The 23,945-nt window shown below is 36.7% G+C and overlaps 1 protein-coding gene across 2 annotated transcripts in view; it reads left to right on the top strand.

The window, feature by feature from the left end:
- Positions 1-2,425: 2,425 nt before the first annotated feature.
- Positions 2,426-23,945, top strand: part of CCNC (cyclin C) — a 29,179-nt gene continuing 7,659 nt past the window's right edge. The window contains exons 1-8 of one of the 2 annotated variants that reach the window (XM_011282450.3): positions 2,426-2,776; positions 9,292-9,398; positions 10,529-10,613; positions 11,007-11,076; positions 15,139-15,190; positions 21,869-21,924; positions 22,807-22,842; positions 23,518-23,609. In XM_011282450.3, coding sequence (XP_011280752.1) covers positions 2,745-2,776; positions 9,292-9,398; positions 10,529-10,613; positions 11,007-11,076; positions 15,139-15,190; positions 21,869-21,924; positions 22,807-22,842; positions 23,518-23,609 — 530 coding nt within the window. In that variant the 5' untranslated portion in view covers positions 2,426-2,744. The remainder of the gene's footprint in view (positions 2,777-9,291; positions 9,399-10,528; positions 10,614-11,006; positions 11,077-15,138; positions 15,191-21,868; positions 21,925-22,806; positions 22,843-23,517; positions 23,610-23,945) is intronic. The other variant, XM_006931905.4, reaches the window with a different exon arrangement.

Below are 23,945 nucleotides of genomic sequence, written 5' to 3'. Positions count from 1 at the left end.
TTGTTGTTGTTTGTAAATTGCCTACGAGTTCACAGAAGAAATGACCTGAATCTCCAAGGCCTTATTCATTTGTTTGATTTCTCTTTTGCATTCTAAATACTCACTTTAGAACCTAATTTTGTGTCCATAAGGTTACATTCCTTTTCTTTAAGCACCCCTCCTCCCTGCCCTCACCCAGTTATGTCAGTTTCAAATATCAGTACTGCTGTGCCTACCTTGTGTTATACCTTGAACTAACAGGGATACAAAGATGAAGGAGCTCACAGTTTTATAGGAAGAAGAATGCAGAATTAGATATGAAACAGTACTGGTCTAGTGGTAGAAACAAAGTGTAATAGAGGCACTTGGAACAAAACATTTAACAATACTAATTTATCACAGTGTCCTTATCTTCCGAAAGGTATCAAACTATCAAAAACTTCTCAGAGAGTTGAAGAAATTCTGAACCTTGTGAAGTAGCCTATGGCCTGGTATTTCTTTTCTTTATTTTTTGGGAGAGCACAAGTTGGGGAGGGGCAGAGAGAGGGGGACAGAGGATCTGAAGTAGACTGTGTCCTAACAGGCTGACAGCAGTGAGCCCAATGTGGAGCTCAAACTCACGAACTGTGAGATCATGGCCTGAGCCGAAGTCAGACGCTCAACGAACTGAGCCATCCAGGTGCTCCTATGGCCTGGTGTTTCTTAAGCTACCACTTTATAAACTTTTTTGACTGTGATCTGCAGTGTAGTCCATGTTAGTGTTCATCAAATATGCTACATGATACCCTACATTTTTCAGCCTCCCTTGCAGTTAAGTTAGAGGCATGTGCCTATTCTGGTCAATGGGTCACGAAAGGAAGTGATTGTATTGTTTCTGGTTCAAGTCTCTTAACACTGATTCAGTCAGTGAGAGTCCTCTGAACTTTCTCTAGAAAGATTTGAAGCCCAGAAGCAAAGAACCAAGATAGAGTAGTTGAAAGATGAAAATATGCCAGATCCTTGAAGATCTGGAGGACAACTACCAAGGTCAATATAATCCATATCAGACTTTATGGTAGTGATATGTGACATATAAGATATTTTTATGTTAAGCTACTGACATGCGTTTGACATCCTGACCATACACATACACATAATTTAATCAAAATTTAAAATTCTGTTATAATACTACTTGCTATTTCTGACATACCTGATATTTTATTCCATTCAGGAAAATGTTTATCTAACTTACAATGTCACCACCCCCTATTTCGTCTCCACCCATAATGTGAAAAATAATGTCTTTTTTTAAAAATAGTTCTTCTTGGGGTACCTGGGTGGCTCAGTTGGTTAGGCATCCAATTCTAGATTTCGGCTCAGGTTGCCATCTCACAGTTTAGTGGTATTGAGCCATACATGGGGCTCTGTGCTGCCAGTGCCAAGTCTGCTTGGGATTCTCTCTCTCCCTCTCTTGCGGACCCCCCCCCCCATTAATAAATAAATAATAACTAAATAAGCTTAAAGAGTAGTTTTTCTCTAATTTTATCTTTACAATTATTTTTGTTCAAATATAATTAACATACAGTATTCTGTTAGTTCAGATTTACAATACAATGATTCAACAATTCTGTACATTACTCAGTGCTCATCACTGATATGTGTACTCTTAAACCTCCCCCACTCACCTCCTCTCTGGAATCACCTGTTAGTTCTCTATATTTAAGAGTCTGGTTTTTTGTCTCTTTTTTCTGTTTCTTAAATTGCACACGAAATGAAATCATATGGTATCTTTCTCTGACTTATTTCACTTAGTTGGAAAATAATGTCTTAAGCTACTCACAACACTGGTCTTCTGTGAACAACTTTTAGGTGTATTCAATTATTTATAAAAATAAGCTTTAATAATAAATGCAATGTCACAACATAAAGAATGAGAAATACAGATTATTTCATCTTGTAAAATTAAATTATTGCATTTTGGGCTGTATGTTTCTATTTGGTACATATATATGAATACACCACATGCATATATATAATAAAGGAAAAATGTTTTTCACTGTTCTGCAAAATTGGTAGTCTCTGGCTTTGAAAAGCACTGCTGCTCCAGAAGTTTGCAATCCAGTCCAAAAGGACTCCATTCAGAACGTATTCGGCTTAATGCCATTAAATTTTGGTGGGTCCTTGAGGATAATCTTTATTTTTATTTATTTATTTATTTATTTATTTATTTCTTGAGGACAAAATAATCTTTATTCCTCTTTCCAACAGCAGGTCAAAGAACTGAAGTCAGTAAATCTTATATCTTAATTAAGTGCCATCGTGGAGGCCTGTAAAATGAAATAACAAAATCCCACACCAGCCTACTTGCCCTCTCTAATCCCCGCTCAGTGAATGGAAGTTGCTCAGAGAAAACAGCTCGCGGGTTCCAGGCCGGAACTGGTAGAAAGCTCTCGCGAGAGCCTTCCGACCGCCGCGAGTCTTCTGTGAGCACCAGTTCCCGCCCCTTCTGCGCCCACAGGCCGTCTGCTCCCCACCGGCTTCATCCGCTACGGCTACGGCGGGGCGAGCCGGAACTTTTATCCATAGGAACGGGTTTACAGTGTAGAGTGTTGCCGGCCGGCCTCAAGGAGATTAGAGTGCCATCCTCTTCCTCTCACCGTAGCCGCCGCGGAGCGGTGCCGAGCCGATCAGATCCAGGAGCGCAGTTACCGGGCGGGCTGGGTCTATGGTCGCTCCGCGGGCCGCTCCGCCGGCTGGTGCTTTTTTTTCAGGGCAAGCTGTGTTCCATGGCAGGGAACTTTTGGCAGAGCTCCCATTAGTAAGTGATCTTCCGTCTTCTCGCCCGGGGCTTCTTCTTGGGAGTCGGTGAGGACCGGGCCTGCGACTCCCCTTGGCCTGGATCCCGGCCCCTGTCCCGAGCGCCGTGGGGTCTACCGGGAGGCGGCAGCGGCTGGAAGCGGGACGCGCTTTTCTCTGGCGACTCCCCTCTCCCCGCCCCCTGGCAGCATTTGGTTGGGGGGCGGTGGTCTGTGAGCGGGAAAGGGCGGGGGCTAAGGAGGTTCGGTCTCAGAGGAAGGAAGGAGTGTAACTTCGGATTCTTGGATAAGCTAGGCCTGGAAGAGGGGCGGGTTGGGATGGGATGGGCACAGGTATGGGAAGTGTGGCATAGTTCGGGACTGTGAGGCGAGCTCTTCGAGACAGTTATGGTTCGCTTTTGCCTGGACTCTCTTCGGGGAATCGGCATTGTAGTCTTTTGTCATTCACCTTCTGTCTTGAGTGGATTTAATACTCTGTGGAGAGAGTCAGGCTTGTTTCTGCCCTCTAACCAGTTCCTGCCATTACCTTATGCCTAGATGGAGTTGTATGTTGGTGAGGTGTAGGGCAGGTGCTCTCAACATGTATCCATTAGTCTGTGCCTTATATTTTGTTGTAAACACGTATTTCCCAGTGACTGCTGATTTCTTTAACATATTTCATGAATTCGGGTTTGTTTTTGCTAGTGACCATGGAAGAACTAGAGTAATATTAAAAATATTTTCCCCTAAATACATTTAAGTAGGCAGAAAGGTGAGTGATGGGATTAGGTTTTCTACTGTACGGTTGAAAGATGAACAGAAGCTGGTGCTATTATATTTTTGTGTGTGTGTGTGTGTACATATATATATATATATATATATATATATTAATGCTAAGAGAGGATTAGTAATTGTAATTTAAATTTTGATTTTGTGAAAAAGATGAATTCCTGTTCATTCTTTTTTTAGTCCTTTGTGCGAAAACAAAAATGGTTTTGGAAACCTTTTTTCAGGAAAGAAGGTTATCCTCTTGCTATGAAGTGATTCTGTGGAGGTGAAATTGTGTGGAAGCTCTACCTCTGATCATATTTGTATGTTGCAGTTTTGCTCACTGCCATATTTGCTTGGGCAAAATTAAAATACAGAAAATTTAATTAGTGGAGAAGAGTAGTATTTTGATAAACTTTGAAAGAAAGTGAGAGAATTAACAGGGAGCTAGCTGTTGATTATCAAAAGCTACAGCCATTTTTCTCAACTGAAAAAAAAAGATCTGCCCACCTTTTTAAAAAATATATTTATTTAGTTTTTTGAGAGAGATCGAGCTCAAGAGGGGGAGGGGCCGAGAGAGAGGGAGACAGAATCTGAAGTAGGCTCCAGGCTTGGAGCTGTCAGCACAGAGCTTGATGCGAGGCTCGAACTCCTGAACCCCAAGATCATCACCTGAGCCAAAGTCAGAGGCTTAACAGACTGAGCCACCCAGGCACCCCTGCCCACCTTTTGATAAGTGTTAATTATGCTTTCACTTATTGTTGACATAATGACAACATTTAAGGGGTAGGATCTATAACAATTGTTTCTTCACTTTTGAAATATAAAATTGTTAAAATGTTAAGTGTGCTTTTTTGGAAACGTCCTTGTCTCCCAATTCAAGTAGTCCTGCTTGAATTGGGAAAGGGCTACTCAGATCTCTTGAGAATTACGAAGTGCCTCGTCTGCAAAAGGTTACAATTAAGAAAGACAAGGCAATCAATTCTGGAAAAACAAACCAACAAAAAGATTACAAAAACCATTGTTTTAGGTGATTTTTTTGAAGACGAACATCTTAACATTTCTAAAATGAGCATGGCAATTTTTTTTTCTTAGTAGCACATGAAATAATGGTGAGTCATATGAACAATGTAATCTTACGTTTTATGAAAGTTGGTATTATAAGTGTTCTTGGTTTATCCTCCGTACTATGTGCTGTGAAGAAAACTTAAGATATTTGATTGTGAAGATTATCTTTCTAAAAACACTGACTGTGAGGATGAAATTAATAATACTAGAACAGGATGAATCACAGTATTTTCTAGGAAGTTGAACACAACACATTCTTTGACCTTACTGCATTAAAAGGAGAATGGCATTGGGGTGCCTGGGTGGCTCAGTCGGTTAAGCGTCCGACTTCGACTCAGGTCATGATCTCGCGGTCCGTGAGTTCGAGCCCCACGTCAGGCTCTGGGCTGATGGCTCAGAGCCTGGAGCCTGCTTCCGATTCTGTGTCTCCCTCTCTCTCGGCCCCTCCCCCATTCATGCTCGCTGTCTCAAAAATAAACATTAAAAAAAAAAAAGGAGAATGGCACTAAATATTAGCTGGTTGACTGAATGAGTTAATGAACAGATAACAGAAATACAAAAGTACAAAATCAATTCTGGATGTTATTGTATCAGAGGAAACTGAAAATACAGTTACATAATATCAAGGAAATAACTTAATGAGATCGATATATGTCCATACTTTTGGGATGTAGCCAAAGTCAAAGTTATAAACTAACATCCTGAAAAACTGAGAAAGAATAAAAATAAATCAAAATATTCTACTTAAGAATATTAAAAAGGAAACAGTGAAATAAATCCGAGGGGAAAAAAGGAAAGACTTAAAGGTAATACCGATATTAACATTTTATTTTTTTTATATTTATTTAATTTTGAGAGAGAGCGCACAGGTAAGTGGCAGAGAGAGAAGGGGACAGAGGATCCCAAGCAGGCTCTGTGCTGACAGCAGTGAACCTGATGCGAGGCTCAAACCCACAAACTGCTAGATCATGACCTGAACCAAAGTCAGATGCTTAGCCAACTGAGCCGTCCAGACGCCCCCGATATTAACATCTTGAAAGGAAAAAAGTAGTCAGAAATTATAAGAGTTGGTTCCTTAGAAGGGAAAATCAAAACAGTAGACTAAATTGCTACTAGTTGAAGCAAGGGAAAAAGATATGATACAAAAATACAAAATTAGGAATGAGAAAAGTAAATAAATCCAGATGTACCTTTGGGTTATCTCCATGGGAATAAGTTTGAAAGCCAAAACAAATTAAGAAAGTTACCAGAGAGCTACTCCTTAAAAAATGCTCCAGGCCCACGTTATTTCATGGGTAAATATTTTCCCATTTTCAAGAAGATCTGCTATTGAAATTATTCCAGTTCACACAGAAAGCTTTCCAGTTCTTTTTATGTGAAGTTACAATAACACTGATAAAATCTAGCAAAGGTAGCACTAAAAACAGTCTGACTTTTGAATATCGATGCAAACATCATAAAGTATTCCCAAGTAGAGTCTAACATTACATTAGAAATATAAAAAATGATAATGATTTTACTATAGAAATATAGTCAACATTTGGAAATCTGTTAATAAACAGTGAAAGCGTCAAGACCTCTTTTAAAATTCAACATCTGTTCTTGACCAAAACAAATAGTATGCTTTCTTAACAGGGTAAGAACATCAAAGCATCAACAAGAGATATTTAATGGTAAAACAGGAAAATTAGGGGGCCTGTTTAACATTGTTCTGAAAATGCTACTCAATGCAGTTAATAGAATGAGATGTAAAAAATGACAAAATTACCAGTATATAGCAATAAAATTTAAGAAAATTCAGTTAATTGAGAAATTATTATAAATAAAGGTTTAATGAGGTAACCAGTTACATAACGTAAAAATGGAAAACTTTCTTTTAAATAAATGATGGGGGAACGTGGCTCAGTAGGTTGAGCACCCAACTTCAGCTCAGGTCATGATTTCGGGGTTCCTGAGTTCAAGCCCCACATCAGACTCACTGCTGTCAACCTGTCAGCTCTCTGCAGAGAGTTGCCTTCAGATCCTCTGTCCCCCTCTTTCTGCCCCTCCCCTTTGCATTCTCAGAAATAAACATTAAAATAAACATATTTTTTTAAAAAAATAAATGATAGAAAAATATAATTACAGTAGCAACAGAAAATATGAAATACAAAGGAGTAAACAAATGTACAGGACCTATAGGAAGAAATTTTTAAATTTTGTAGTGGAACAAAGATTTTAATAAATGGAGTTTGAATTCTAACCTTGTAAAAATAGCATTTCTTCCACTATTGATCTCAATGCAAGCCCAAACAATTTTGAATGGATTTCCTTTAAAAGTTCCTTTTGGGACTTGATAACAATGTTTTTAAAAGTTCAGGTCTCAGAATAATAATTGTAATAGAATATCAAGCAATTTTCTGAAGAATAGTAGCAGGGGAGTATTTTCTGTACCAGATTTTAATTGTTTTATGTTTTAAAATAGCATGGCATAGGAATAAGAAAAGAAAAAAAGGAAATTACAAAGATGATCCCAAATACAATAATAGAATTATACATTAAGAAATACTTTAGTCAACATTTGAGTAACCATTTGACAAAACATTTAGCTGGATCCCTGTTTTCTACCTTGTACAAAATATATTCCAGGTGGGTCACAAATTGAAAGAAAAAAGCCATATTAGAAAATACGGGTGATTTTTTTTTTTTTTTTAATCATTTTGTGTCAGGAGAGGCCTTTTCATTTGTGACAAACATAAAATCAAAGTAAAATATGGGTTGGTTTTAATAAGTGATCATATTTCTGTATTACAAACAAATATTAAGAGATCATGCTAAACTTGGGAAATGTTTAATGTATTTGACAAATGATTTATTATCTATAATATGCAAATTATATGAGAAAAATCTCTAAATTGTAAAAAAGACCATCCCATTAGAAAAATTGTCATATTAGGATTACAATGTACAGGGGCGCCTGGGAGGCTCAGTTGGTTAAGAGTCCAACTCTTGTCTTTGACTCAGATCATGACCTCACAGTTCCTGATTTCAATCCCTGTGTCAAGCTTTGTGCTGGCAGCTTAGAGCCTGCTTGAGATTCTGTCTCTCTGCCCCTCCCCTGCTTGCTCTCTATCTCCCTTTCAAAATAAATAAAAAATAAACTTAAAAAAAGAAAAGAATTACAGTATACAAAAGAAGGACTATATTTGGCCAATAGGCCCTGGAAAATGTTTAACCTCAGAAGTAAACTAAAAACAAACAACCCCCATTCCGCCCCCCCTCCCCCGCGCCAAACAGTAAGATACTACTTTGCCTTTCAGTTGTAAAGTATTTAAAAGCTTGACAGTAACTCATGGGGGGGGGGGGGTAAATATTTTAAGACACCCTCATGTGCTTTTTTTATTTTTTAAGATTTTAAATTTATTTATTTATTTGGGGGGGGGGGCAGGGAGAGAAGAAGACCGAGAATTCCAAGCAGGCTCTGTGCCGACATGGGGCTTGAACTCAGGAGTCCTGAGATCCTGACCTAGGCTGAAGTCAGATGATCAGCCAACTGACCCACTCCACTCAGGCACCCACCATCATGTACTTTTCATGGGAATGGAAATTGGTGTCACATATGGACTGCAAACTGCCAATGTATAACAAAGTTATCAGTAAAACTGACCAATTAGTTCTATTTCTAGGAAACTATTTTAAATATTAACTAAATATACAGGGTGAATTACAAAGCTAGTCATTAAAGCATTATTTTTAATAGTGAAAAATTATAACCTACCTGCCTATTAATAGGAATTAATAAATAATAATACATCCATAAAGTTGTGCAGCAATTTAAAAGGATGCTGAATAACAAATCTGTTGACGTAAAAAGACTTTCAGTACATACTGAATGACAAAAGCAAGTTGCAGAATAGTTTTATGGGTCATATCAATTTCATATGTATGGTTAAAAATAGTAGACTTGACTAGGCAGATGGAGGAGGCTATTAGTGTAATAAATCCTGAAACAGCTTTTAACATGATTGGAATTTGTGAAGTAGGGAAATTAAATACTCCAGTTACTCATGAACAACTGAGAAAAGATACTTCAAATCTAAGGTATCATCATTTGGTGTCAAATAACTTGACCATTATTTTATGTATCATTAAGAAAAAATAAATGTACTAGCAGTTAAAAGCCTAAGGCATCACTGACTGTAAGATCTCTTTTGATATCAGAGTCTTAAAACCAATGAAATGTAGTATACGGTAGAGAGAGAATGAGAGAGACTGAGAAAATTAGAGTGGAATTTTTTTCAGAACATATTTACATTCATTAGTGAGATAATTCTCTTTTTAATTTATTTTCAGTGGGGGAGAAAGAGAGAGAGCTAGAGATTATGGGAGGGGCAGAGAGAGAGGGGGAGAGAGAGAGAGAATCTCAAGCAGGCTCCGAACTGTCAGCACAGAGTCTGTTTCAGGGTTCACCCACAAACCATGAGCTCATGACCTGAGCCCAAATCAGGAGTCAAATGCTTAACCAACTGAGCCACCTAGGTGCCCCAATGAGATAATTCTCAGTGTTGGAATTTCAAGAAATGTGAAAAATACTATCTTCTGAGTTACTTCTTGCACTTTGTATTTCTCAGAATGTTTATAACTTGTTCAATCTTAGAATGTTTTTTTGTGACTTTATTAGTTGATTCTCTGTAGCGTGTTTTAACATCTTTGTTTCTTTTAGTTTGCAATGGATTTTGGATAAACAAGATCTGTTGAAGGAACGCCAGAAGGACTTAAAGTTTCTCTCAGAAGAAGAGTATTGGAAATTACAAATATTTTTTACAAATGGTAAACATTTTTTAAAAAATGACTGAAATAGTATAGTTGGTCACTTCTGAATTCAAACTTTTGTATAGTAATTTGTGATGAGTTGTTTTAGTCCATACTTAACATTTCTACTTTTTTTTAATTTTTAAAACATTTTTTTAATCTTTATTTTTGAGAGACAGAGAGAGAGAGAGACAAGAGTACAAGCAGGGGAGGAACAGAGACAGAAGGAGACACAGAATCTGAAGCAGGCTCCAGGCTCCGAGCTGTCAGCACAGAGCCCGATGTGGGGCCTAAACTCACGAACAGTGAGATCATGACCCAAGCCGAGGTCGGATGCTTAACCCACTGAGCCACCAGGCACCCCGTACTTAACGTTTTTATTTATACATGTATTCTTTTTATAACTTATATTCACTTATCTTTCTTTTTAAGTGATCTAAATAAAGTCTTGTGAATCTTACATATCAGAGATACTCAAAACAGTTTGAAAGTGTTCATTGATTGCCCTAAGTCTTTATAATGCATTATTAAGCCCAGTTTAGGATTGGCCAAAGCAAATATTTTGGGGAAAAATGGAGTCTTTGGATTGAGATCCTATATTGGTCATTCTTATCTTACAAGTTTGCTTTGGAGGGAAGGGGATTTAGAGTCAGAAGATCCTTGCTCTGTCACATGGTAGCTTTGTTACATGATTTTTCTAACCCTCAGTGCACTGTTCTGCAAACCTGTCTCTGTTGTTTTAAGGATTCATTATGGACTTTTTAATAAACTTTATAAAGTGGTAGTTATAGTGAGTTTGATAGCTGTTTAATGTTTTCTTTTTATATTCTAAAGATACTATGAAAAGCATTGAGATACCTATCATTCAGAGGGAAATACCTGTCATTTAGCCTTCTTAATGTAAGAATAGTGTTTGCTCTGGGGCAATTTCTATTTTTTATTGTTTTTTATGCATACCTATATATTTTTTAACAGATTTGCAAATCTTAGTACTAGTCCATTGTGATCCAAATAGAGTTTTATAGCATATGTAGGTTTTTCTTTTTGTTAAAAATTAATATAGTCATGATTTAATCACATGGAAGTTATTATTCAATGTCAATATTATGATATCAGAAGATACATTTAAAACTTTATTTTTCTTCTAGTTATTCAAGCATTAGGTGAACATCTTAAATTAAGACAACAAGTTATTGCCACTGCTACAGTCTATTTCAAGAGATTCTATGCCAGGTAGGACTTTTATTTTGGGAATATGTTATACCTATTTGAAACTCTTATGTAATGTTGATGTAATGTTGATGAACCTTAGTGTAACTAAATCGTGTGTTTATCGTAGAGTTATCTTCCATTTTTTCCAGTGTGTTTTTTTGTTAATTTTTTAAAAATGTTTGTTTATTTTTGAGAGAGAGAGTACGAATGGGGGAGGGGCAGAGAGAGAGGGAATCTGAAGCAGGCTCCAGGCTCTGAGCTGTCAGCACGGAGCCTGAATCAGGGCTCAAACTCATGAACCGTGAGATCATGACCTGAGCTGAAGTCAGACACTTAACCAACTGAGCCACCCAGGTGCCCCTCCAGTGTGTTTTTATATGAATGACATTTAACTCTATCTTATCATATTTTTAGGTATTCTCTGAAAAGTATAGATCCTGTATTAATGGCTCCTACATGTGTGTTTTTGGCATCCAAAGTAGAGGTATGAAATAGTTTTCTGTTCTTCATCAAAGTAAAGTCCATGTGCATTGGTTAATCTGCCATAGGTTGCATATTACCTATATCAAAATAATGGCAAAATACTGAAATTCATACAAAGTCAAAGATACATGACTATTTATTTTTATTTTTTTTAAGTTTATTTATTTTTGAGAGAGAGATGGAGAGGGTGAGCAGGGAGGGGTAGAGAGAGAAGGAGAGAGAGAATCCCAAGCAGGCTCTGCGCTGTCAGCACAGAGCCCAATGTGGGGCTTGAACTCACAAACTGAGATCATGACCTGAGACAAAATCCAAGAGTCAGATGCTTAACTGGCTTAACTGAGTCACCCAGGTGCCCCAAGGTATACATGTCTTTATATATTCATTTAACAAACACTTATGTAGCACTTACTATATATACCAAGTGCTATTCTAAGTTCTTTTACAACCATAACTGACTTAATCCTCATAACAAACAATGGGGTAGTGTAATATCCTTAATTTATAAATGAGGAAACTGAGGTACATAGAGATTAAGAAATTGGCCTAAGATTGTAGAAGTCATACGCGGGAGAAGTAGTGTTTATTTATTTATTTATTTATTTTTTTTAACATTTATTCATTTTTTGAGAGACAGAGCATGAGCAGGAGAGGGGCAGAGAGACAGGGAGACACAGAATCTGAAGCAGGCTCCAGGCTCTGAGCTGTCAGCGCGGGGCTGAAACTCATGAACTGAGAGATCATGACCTGAGCCGAAGTCAGACGCTCAACTGACTGAGCCACCCAGGTGCTGCCAGTATTGAACCCTGGGAGTCTGGCTACTGATTCCATGCTTTTAATGGCTTTGTTCTGTATCTTCTAAGACATTTACCTTTTGGCACTAAGTAGTAGTCCATACATGCGACAAGCTGGGGACAGCTTCTCTACTATTACCTGAGTTATAGTACCTCCTCCTGTGTCCCTCCTCCATATGCTTCCTTTGTCCTACTGTCTTCCCTCCCTGCCTCCTAATAGTGACTGCCTGCCAAGCCACAGGGAAAGCAGGAGGAAAGGTAAGGATTGGGTGTGGCTCGAGTCATACAGATTCCAGTAAGGAATTGTTAGGGCATTGAGGGTAATTAGGTGAGAGAGAGAGAAGAGAGATGGGAACTTGGAGCTGAAACCAAATCTCTGCTCATTTTATTGACCTTTTCAGTGTTTTTGAGAGAGCACAGTTAAAATCTGAACAGTACTAGGAGATACCGACTGATTATCATTATAATACATGTGATCTTTAATGTTATGAAACTTTGTATTGTGTTTCTGAGATGTCTTTAGAATCATAACTGTATTCTTGAAAACTGAATGTAATTTAAGCCTTGTAGGTTTATATTCCTTTTGGTACTCATGTTGATTTAGTTTTGTTTTGGTCATTATTTAGGATTATTCAAGATATCTTTCCCAACTATTACCTAAAGTAATGAGAGTTGACACCATTAGAAATAATATTAAGAAAGACCTTCTAGAGGTTTATGGTTTCCTAATTATAAGTGGTAGTTTAAAGAGGCAGAACTAGTCCTGTTGTTATTACTAAATTCTATAATGGAAAAGGAAGTTGTTTTTTTTATAAACTATCTTTTTTTCTTTTTTTAATGTTTATTTATCTTAGAGAGAGAGAGAGAGAGAGAGAGAGAGCGAGCGAGCAGGGGAGGGGCAGAGAGAGAGGAAGACACAGAATCTAAAGCAGGCTCCAGGCTCTGAGCTGTCAGCACAAAGCCTGACACAGGGCTCAAATTCAAGAACTGCAAGATCATGACCTGAGCTGAAGTTGGACACTGAACTGTCCCAGCTACCCAGGCGCCCATAATGTTTATTTATTTTTGAGAGAGAGAGAGCACACAAGTTGGGGAGGGGCAGAGAGGGGGATAGAGGATCCGAAGCTGGCTCTTTGCTGACAACAGTGAGCCCGATGTGGGGCTCGAACTCACAAACTATGAGATCATGACCAGAGCTGAAGTTGGCCGCTCAACTGACTAACCACCCAGGTGCCCCTGGTGGAAAAGGAAGTGTTTATAAAAAGCCCATATTATGGGGTGGTTTTTCCAAATATTACCATGTAATTTGATGTCTCTGAAGCATAACCAGTCTGGAAAATCTAAGCAAAATCTTTATGAACTTCTATTGTAGATTATTGTGGGAATTTTAATTTGTTTTATTTATTAAATATCTTTTGTTATTTGATTTACTATATGAAAGTTTTTACTCTAAGAATTTTGGATGAAGAATTGTTCCTTGATCAGGGTACCTGGCTAGCTCAATTGCTAGAGTATAGGACTCTTGATCTTGGGGTCATGAGTTCGAGCCCCTACATTGGGTGTAGAGATTACTTAAAAAAAAAAAAAAAAAGAATTATTCCTGGGAAAAAATGTATCACTTCATATTTGGTTATAGCATTATGTTTTTTAATCTTTAACTGTGACCAGATCTTTCTGTGTTTTGTCCAGTTGTATGGGAATTGTATAGAAATGACTCTTGAGATGTCTCAGGCATTTACTTTTTTTTTTTTTTTTACTTTTTTTTTTTTTTTAACGTTTATTCATTTTTGAGAGACAGAGAGAGACAGAGTATGAGTGGGCAAGGGGCAGAGAGAGGGGGAAACACAGAATCCGAAGCAGGCTTCTAGCTCTGAGCTGTCAGCACAGAGCCCGACGCGGGGCTCGAACTCACGGACCGTGAGATCATGACCTGAGCCGAAGTTGGACGCTGAACCGACTGAGCCACCCAGGTGCCCCTCAGGCATTTACTTTTTAGTTTTCGGTGATTATGACTTGAGGTTTAAATGCAAATACACACACACACACACACACACACACTTATACATACCCACCCACCCCTGCCCCAAGATACAGATGTACATTGAAGGTATTTAAATAGACTCCATTTAGTTTAGCCCCCCACCCCCCTTTTTTAAAGTTTATTTATTTATTTTGACAGAGAGAGTGTGCATGAGTAGGGGAGGGACGGAGAGCGAGAATCCCAAGCAGAGCTGGATCTCAGGAACCCCAAGATCATGACCAGAGCCAAAATCAAGTGTTATTGGATGCTTAACTGACTGAGCCACCCAGGCCCCTGGAGTTTAGTTCCCTTCCTTGAATAAGGAACCGATTCTTGATTTTTTTGTTTTGAAATGAAGTGAAGGCTATAGTAATCAGTAATCTTTTTTTTTTTTTTTAATTTTTTTTTTCAACGTTTTTATTTATTTTTGGGACAGAGAGAGACAGAGCATGAACGGGGGAGGGGCAGAGAGAGAGGGAGACACAGAATCGGAAACAGGCTCCAGGCTCTGAGCCATCAGCCCAGAGCCCGACGCGGGGCTCGAACTCCCGGACCGCGAGATCGTGACCTGGCTGAAGTCGGACGCTTAACCGACTGCGCCACCCAGGCGCCCCAGTAATCAGTAATCTTATGAGGTTAATCAAATTAAATGAGAATATAAGTGGATCACCTCATAAATTTCAGTTCTTTTTACAATGGTGACATATTAAATTCAAAGAGGAAATGGGAACTGATACTAGAAGTATTCTACTACATCATTCTTGTTTTCCTGTTCCAAAAAGAATAATGGTTTCTGTGGTCTTTTGAATTATTTGATGATGTTAAAGTTTATCTTCTTTAGAGATTCAACTGTATTATTACTAAATAGCATGAAGTACCTGTTTGTTAGTCCGGGTTCAATTGAATAGGAAGCATACTTAATATTTTTCTTGCAATTAAGTGTAGAATCTAAAAAATGTTTTTAGGAACTAACTTGAGTGCAGAAAGCTGGCATTCTTGCTTTAGGGCTTGGTTTCTAATTTGGTACCTCTCAATGATGTTAAGTTACAAAATTATTTAAACATTGGTCTTATTGCAGCAATATTAAGGAAAGGTAATACATTGAGAGATTTAAGTACTTCATGCCTCAAGGTGAACAGACTATAGACATGGGGGAGGTACGTGGGAAATACTTTGTTTTTAATATACCCCATATACCCTTAGGTTCATTGGGTTACTATATGCCTGATCTCATCCACTTTTATTTCTCTAGGAATTTGGAGTAGTCTCAAATACAAGATTGATTTCTGCTGCTACTTCTGTATGTAAGTGAAAAAAGTATATCCTGCTTTAAGGATATACTTCTTTAAAAAAGCTCCATAGAACAAAAATGTTTTTCAGTTTATGAGACCTGTGAGAGATTGGTTGGGTTTGTTGAATCTCCTGCAGTCACATTTATGGCTAGTATATTTGGCTAAAAATAAAGTGAAAATACAAACATTTTAAAAACCATCTACGGTATTATTTCTAAGACATTACTTTTAATACTAAAAATGGGTAGTAACTATTGATCCAAAAACATCAACTCAATGACTCTTTAAATAATAAGGGTTAAGAAAAAAACTTATTTTCCAGTTTTATTATATTTTATTGCTTTGTAATGACTAGCTGTTGTGTCATTCTTGTGGGTGAAGTAAACTCTTTAGTAATTGTAGTGTATGTCTTTGATAGGAATTATTTATTTTCCCTCCATCTTGAAAAACATGGTATAGGAAAAAAAATTCTGACTATAGTAGCCAGCCCCAGTTCTGTCTAAACAGCAGCTATATAACCTTGAGCAAATTGCTTTACCTTTTGGCCTTAGTTCTTTTTCTAAAAAGATGGGGTTTAGCTGCCTCTGAGTCATGACATTAAAGGAAATAACACTGTAGACCAGTGATTTTAAAATATTGTACATAAGGTATTAACATTATGCTGTGCTCCATCTTCATAGGTTAAGCACAAAGACACCACCTAATAAAAGATAATACAGAGTTTTCTTTCACTTCTGTGCTCTTACACAGAAGAGGCAAAAGGTTTTTTGTGTTTTTAAGTTTGTGAACCAGACTAATTTTCATATTTTGGGGTCATTCCCTTTTTGAGACAAGTGTCATAATCTAATTCAGTCTTTTCCATGTCATATTTTACTCTTTTAAGGGAGAAGAGTAATAATCAATTTTGCATAGAATTTAATATACCAGATATATCGCATTGATGGCGATACTGTCAACAGAAAGTAAAATTGAAGGCTTTATTTCTCAACATGAGGATGATGCCAGAATTGTGTGTTAGGAAGGTGAATCTGGTAAAATAATGTAAGATGAACTGGAGGAGAATGTGAGCTGAAGTAGTCAGATTTTGAGGTTTTTCACATGCCACAACATGGATGAGCCTTGGGGCACTTAGCTGGCTCAGTAGGTAGAGCATGTGACTCTTTATCTCAGGGTTATAAGTTTGAGCCCCATATTTGGTGTAGAGATTACTTAAAAATGAAATCTTAAACAAACAAACACAGATGAACCTTGAGAACATTATGACAAGGGAAATAGACCTGTCACAAAAAGATAAATACTGTATGATTCCATTTAATATTATGAATAATTAATAGAGATAGAAAGTAGAATAGTAGCTGTTTTGGGGCTGGAGGGAGGGGGAAATGAGGAATTATTGTTGAATGAGTATGGAGTTTTCAGTTTTGCAAGATGAAAGAGTTCTAGAGCTGGATTGTGGTGATGGTTGCACAACATTGTGAATGTATTTAATATTACTGAACTGCATATTTAAAAATGGCTAAAGATGATAAATTTTATGTAATGTATATTTTACCACAATTTTAAAACAACAAAAAATATCCCTTTAAAATACATATAAAACTGCAAACTGTAGTGAGTGCCATCACCACAGGGCACTGTGAGAAATAAAAGCCAACAAGATTAAAGTAGAAAAAAATTATTTTGAAGTTATTGAAGTGATCCAGGTAGGTACTAGTGAAGGAAGGCCTAAAATGATGTTTTGGGAGGTGCCTGGGTGGCTCAGTCAGTTAAGTGTCCAACTTTAGTTCAGGTCATGGTTTCACATGGTCTCATGTGAGTTCTAGCCATCAGCGCAGAGCCCACTTCAGGTCCTCTGTCCCCTTCTCTCTCTGTCCCTCCCCTAGTCTTGCTCTCATGTGCGTGTGCTCTCTCTCTCACTCTCTCTCAAAAATAAACATTAAGAAAAAAAAATTTTAATGATGTTTTGGCCCCCATCAAGGATAACAAGCAAGCTAGATTTGCATTACAGAGTCAGCAGGACTTTAAAAAGCAAGGATTAGATTTAAGAAGAGTCAACGACTTTTGAAGGGTGCCTGGGTGGCTCGTTTGGTTAAATGTCCAACTCTTGATTTTGGCTCAGGTCATAATCTTATGGTTGGGGAGATCAAGCCCTGCTTTGGGCTCCAAACTGACACCATAGAGCCTGCTTGTGATTCTTTCTCTCCCTCTCTCTCTCTCTGCCCCTTCCCCCCAGCCCACTCTCAGTCTCTCTCTAAATAAATAAAGTTAAAAAAAATGATGAGATATTATTATGCCTGGTCACTGGGAATGTGAAGGTGCTACCAGAAGAGGAGAATAAGGGGGTTCTGAAAAGAGTTAAATTTTAATCTTGGACATTCTAAATATAAATGTATCAGTGGAACATTTTAGAAATGTGAGGCCAGTGATAGAAATCTGGGATGGTAAATTTTAAGAAAGATAGAGTTGCATAGTGTCTTGTGCTGCATGGAAGTTGTGTACCAAAGAAAAAAACCACACCTTTGGAACCAGACCTTTGGGTTTGTGATCTTTGAGAGAGAATGTAGCTGTCATTAGACATTATGGGGTGGGGGTTGATGCCAGATTGCAAAGAATTAAGCAAGTAGGTGCTGAGAAGAGGAGAATCTATATTACAGATACATGAAACAACCTCAGTGAAGGGGGTGTGGGGACATGCTGACCAAAGTAACTTTGGGGAGATGTATAGTCTGTAAGACTAAAGGCAAAAGGAACTGCATGTAAGCACTGTACTCTAGTTGATAGATTTGATACTTAAGGTGGGTACAAGTTAACAATTCTGATACTGCTTTACTTGTATCTGGAATTAAACAATTCCACTAGATAGATACATCCATGGTAAATGGATGGCAGATATTTAGAGCCAGGTTTCTCATTGCTGGAGTGGGAATATACATATAAGCAAAGAGAGGAGATTAGAATGATCCATGTGGTGATCAGAGACCTCAGTATGAACTCATGTTTACCTTAACATAAATACACATAAATATTTATAGATATGTGGACTTGTGTGTGTGTGTGTGTGTGTGTGTGTAGGCTTTGTCAGTTAAGAGAGTCTATAAGCAATGACATCCCAGTTTCAGGGAGTTCACCTAGTGCCCAGATCTTTGTTTCTAATACTATTCTCCATTAAAAGGAACTAGGGCTCCTAGGAGAAATGATTGGGACAGGAAATAAACAAGATAGACCTGGAGCATCTTATAGTGCCAAAAAGTAAGGAAGTGCAAAAAAAACCAAAAAAACCCCTACCTTTAATGGGGATGTGTCAGAGGGACATGGAACCCAACTGAAGCTAGAAGAATTTGTGCCAGAAAATGTTTTTTAACAAGTAGTATTAGATTATAACCCAAAGTATAAAATAAATATCTGCGGGTCCATACTGATATAAATAAATGATTGAATAAAAGAGAAGAGACAAATCTCTAATATGGAAGAATTTCATATAATTTATGTACCTAACTACACCCTCAAATAGGGAAAGCATAAATTTCCACTTCTTAGCTGTTGGTTGTGCATAAAGAGTTCCTTTTTCTTTTTTTTTTTTTTTTTTTTTTAAGTTTTTAACATTTATTTTGAGAGAGCACATGGAAGTCTGGAAGGGACAGAGAGAGGGAGAGAGAATCCCAGGCAGCTCTGTGTCGTCAGTGCAGAGTCTGTTGTGGGACTTGATCTCACGAACCTCTCATGAAACTGTGAGATCATGACCTGAGCAGAGATCAGGAGTAGGACGCTTAACTGACTGAGCCACCCAGGCATCCCGATAGTGACTTCCTTCTAATGTGTACATTGTGAAAAGGGCAGGGGGAAATAAGAGAAACCCAACAAACACTTCCTTTGCCAGGTGATTGAGATCAGTATCAGCAGTGATAAATCACTAGGATTATTTACCTTTGATGTGATAGAATGAAATGGCACTTTCTGTCCTTCCTTCCAAAATCCCACAACACCAGTTTAAACATCAAATAAACATCAGACAAATTCCAGTAGAGGGTCAAGCAACAAAATAATACTTAAAAAATATATATATGTTGGGGCGCCTGGGTGGCGCAGTCGGTTAAGCGTCCAACTTCAGCCAGGTCACGATCTCACGGTCTGTGGGTTCGAGCCCCGCGTCGGGCTCTGGGCTGATGGCTCAGAGCCTGGAGCCTGTTTCCGATTCTGTGTCTCCCTCTCTCTCTGCCCCTCCCCTGTTCATGCTCTGTCTCTCTCTGTCCCCAAAATAAATAAACGTTAAAAAAAAAATTTTTTTAAATATATATATGTATATATATATGTGTGTGTATATATATGTATATGTGTATATATGTATATATATGTGTATATATATGTATATGTGTGTGTATATATGTATATATATGTGTGTATATATGTATATATATACATATATAAAAATATATACGTATATATATATATATATATATACATATATACACACACACAGTACTCTCAAAAACTGCTAAAGTCATCAAAACAGGGAAAGTCTGGAAAACTGCCACAGCCAAATGGAATCTAAGGAGACATGACAAGTAAATGTAAAGTTGTCTCCTAGATGAGAGCCTGGAACGGAAAAAAAGGACATTAGGAAAAAACTAGGAGATCTGAATAAACTATGGACTTCAGCTAGTAGTTATCTATTGATTCATTATTTATAACAATATATCATACTAATATAAAATGTTAATAACAAGGGAAACTGGGTGGGTGAGCAGTTGTCTTAGTCTGCTCAAGCTTCTCGAACAAAATAGCATAGATTGGGTCACTTAAACAGTAGGTGTTTATTTCTCACAGTTCTGGAAGCTGGAGAGTCCAAGATCAGAGTGTCTGCCTTGATAATTTCCTTGATCAGCCATTTGTTTCCTGGCAAGCAGACAACTGCCTTCTCATTGTGTTCTCACGTGACAGAGAGAGGTTGCTGTTCTTCTTATAAGAATACTAATCCTAAAAAAATATATATATATATATATACTAATCCTTTCATGGGGACCCCACCCTCATGACCTCATCTAAACCTAATTAACTCCCTAACGTGCCACCTCCAAATACCATCACACGGGGGTTAGGGCTTCAGGATATGAATTTGGGGGGACACAAACATTCAGCCTGTAACATGGATGATGTGGTAACTATTATCTCTTCAGTTCTGTAAACTTAAAAAATGTTCCAAAAAATAGTCTACTTTAAGAAAGCAAAGGAATATAATTTGATAAAGGTTGTATGTACTTTTGTTTTTAAGAGAAATTTGAGCATACTAGTAAGTGATAGGACAGATTTATTGGAGGAGGACTGGTTAAAGGTGCAAAACAAATGTGAACTGTCAATTGAGTAGATGGGAAGCAAATGTGCAAGTGGTAGAGGTAGCGATAGAAAGGAGGGGTGCATTTTCCTCCAAGTTAGAAAAGGATTAGGAGGTAGAAAACCAAAATGCAGAGCAACTTTATCATGGAGTAGGAGAGAAGTTGACAGTATCAGGTAAATCTTAGTAAGTTAGGTGTCAAGGTCTACGAGTTAGGGATGTAGATTTATTTAATGTACAGAGATAACTTTACCTTGTTGATTAGTGACCATTATGTAAATAAATACCTGTTTTATTTGTACACTTTACATCTTGTTTACATCAGAAGGATTTGTAAAACTCAGAAATAAATAATTGGTATGTTTTCAAATAAAGGAGGAAGGAAAGGAAAGCTTGAGTATACATTTCCTAATATCAATTTTAAATGGTTTAGGGTTCAAATCTTGGCAGATGTTACCTATCTAAATTAGTTAGGATACCCAGTTTACAAAATAAAACTTTTTGAAAATAAAGTACATAGAATAAATGAAAAAAAATTTAAATCTCTGTGAGGTCTTGGGCTTTGTACAAGTGGAAGGGATCACAGAACAGATCCTCTAGAGCCTGTGGGTAATCACTTGACTTAATGAAATGTTGCATCATAATGACTTGGATACAATTTTATCAAATAGTAGTACTTAAATGTATACACTCATATCATTTTGAGGAGATAGAGGATTGATAGTTAATAGTTTCTTCATTTGTATTTTCTTAGTGACAAAGGAGAGTTGTAACTGTACGTGTGTGTTTGTATGTGGTATGAAAAAGTCGTAGGAACTTTTCACATACACTTATGGTTTTATTAAAATATATCTTTTGATAAAGAAGTACCTATTACAGACAGTACAGATTAATAAAAATTCTTAAATCAGATGACCACTGTTAACATTCTTTGGTTATGGTATCCTTTTAACTTTTATGTATATTTAGAAATACATATATATTTGAACACATATATAACTTGTATCCCTTCTAAGCTGAATTACTGAAAAACAGAACAATATCATTCTAGAGCTGAAAAGATTAAAAAATTTTTTTTAATGTTTATTTATTTTTGAGAGAGCGTGAGCAGGAGAGGAGGAGAGTAATACATTAGGTATATAATTGAAGTTCTCTAATTGTAATATAGATGAGGGCCTAGGCCTTCCTGCCACTTAGTTCTTCCCCTCGCCTGAAAACAAAACAAATATCTGGGTCCCTAAGCATCTCTAAGAGCTCTTACTAAAAATGATTTACCCCTTCTTCTAATATTCTACACTTGTTAAAGAAATATTGGTTTAATTCACTCTTTCATTTTCTAAGTCATTTTTTGTTTTCTGCAGTAAAAACTAGATTTTCATATGCCTTTCCAAAGGAATTCCCTTATAGGATGAACCATGTAAGTATATTATATAAAATAAAACTACTTGTCAAAGCTGTATATAAACTAGCTCCATTCTATGTTAGAATAAACTGAAACCTGTAAGTGGCAGTCTCGAGTACTACAAGAATATAAACCTTAAATCTAAAATTAAAGCTAAATTACTTCTACCAAAAAAAAAAAAAAAAGTATGTAATAGCAGTGGTTATCTACCCTGGATGCTCATTAAATCGCTTTGGGAACTTTTTCATAATGCTGATATCAGGGCCTCTCCAGAGACCAACTAAAACAGAATTTTCATGCTTGAGGCCTGAGGACTGGTATTTTCTAAAATCTCTCAGGTGATAGTAGTGTGCATCTAGGGCTGGGAACTACTATAATGGAACAGTATGAAAACTATATTTGAAACTTTACATTAGTTTAGAAGATGAATTTCTATTAACATTTTTAAGAGGCATGTCCTTTTTCTGCTTTGCAAGGGATTTCTTCATTTTATATAAATTAGATTTTTTTGTTTCATTTTCAGTATTCTTTCCTTTTATTGATTTGTAATATATTAAGTAACACTTAAGTGGAGATAATTGCATTTTTGCATTTTGCGTTTGTGAAGTGTATTGGAAAATCTGAAGTTTACACAGGATATTTTAAATTAAAAAAAATAGATACCCTTATATGGAACTGGCTTTTCCTTATAAGGATATAATCATAATTCCATTCATTGTAGTATAGTAAAAAGGTAATTTTTGTTGCATATGTTCATTTTCATATAAGCTGCTATGTGCTTGATTTAAAAAATTTTAGTAAAAATTTGTGGTATTACTGTAATGTATATAAATTGTTAGACTAAGTAGACTGATTTGTTTCACATTGACATTTATAATCTTTTTATTTTTAAAACAGATATTAGAATGTGAATTCTATCTTTTAGAACTAATGGTAAGTATATTACTTCCTTGTGATTAATAGAATAAAACATGTTCAAATTTAGTGAAGTCAGAAATTATTTAAAGAAATGATTTGTAGGAAGGTGCATTTTAAAACCATCCAAGTGATACATGATGGTAAAATCATAGTATCTAGTAGCATCATCACCTATATCCTCTCAGAAGCCTGTAAAATAATTTGTATAGCCCACTTAGGATGGGAAAATTTTTCTGTTCTATAGTAACTATAATAAAAAGGATTACAAGCAAACTAGTCAGGACATTAAGCCACTGTAAATTATTTGCACAATTTGTGTATGTGTGTGGTGTTATTTAAAGATAGATTATGTCTTTGGCAGAATTCTCCTCCAGTTGGGAATTATGGATTTATAGGCTAATAAGAGGTTTCAGTGTGTTGCAGATGTGACACTTTGAGTCTCTAAGGGAATGGATGCTGACTGACTGCCAACCGATTTACCAAGGTATATTCCAGAGAGAGCACTGCCTTCACTATTATAGTAGAGTTTAGGGCTGCCATACTGCTTGCTTAACAGAATAAGAGGGAAGCAAGCATGAGTTAGAGAAATACATTTTGAAATACACAATTACAAATCAGTTGGGTAATGATAAGTTTTTGTGTTGTAATATATCTGTTTTTATACATACACATTTTTTAAACTGTTTCTAGGATTGTTGCTTGATAGTGTATCATCCTTATAGACCTTTGCTCCAGTATGTGCAGGACATGGGCCAAGAAGACATGTTGCTTCCCCTTGCATGGTAATTAGAACAGAAGTTATTCATAGTGTAATGTGTTATTAGCTAGGAAGGTTGACAACTGAATATGAAGTTTAGTGTTTTTAAAGTAATTAAGCTGGTGTCCCAAGATGTTGTATGTTAAACGAAATAATCTCCTTGTTGAATTTTAACTATATTGATATAAATGCTAAATTTGTAAGGATCTTTATTTGATTAATATTTCCATTAAAATTTGATTCTTATGAAAAACAGAGTACATAAAAATTAAGACATTATTTTTCAAATAGAATACTTCTGTTGGTATTCAACATACGTATTAGTTAATTATATAATTTCTGGTTTCCTCTTTGATTTTCT

This window comes from Felis catus, chromosome B2, assembly GCF_018350175.1.
Source record: "Felis catus isolate Fca126 chromosome B2, F.catus_Fca126_mat1.0, whole genome shotgun sequence".
Taxonomy (NCBI): domain Eukaryota; kingdom Metazoa; phylum Chordata; class Mammalia; order Carnivora; family Felidae; genus Felis; species Felis catus.
The sequence above is the reverse complement of the archived record's forward strand: the minus strand, read 5'-3'. Positions and strand labels throughout refer to the sequence as shown.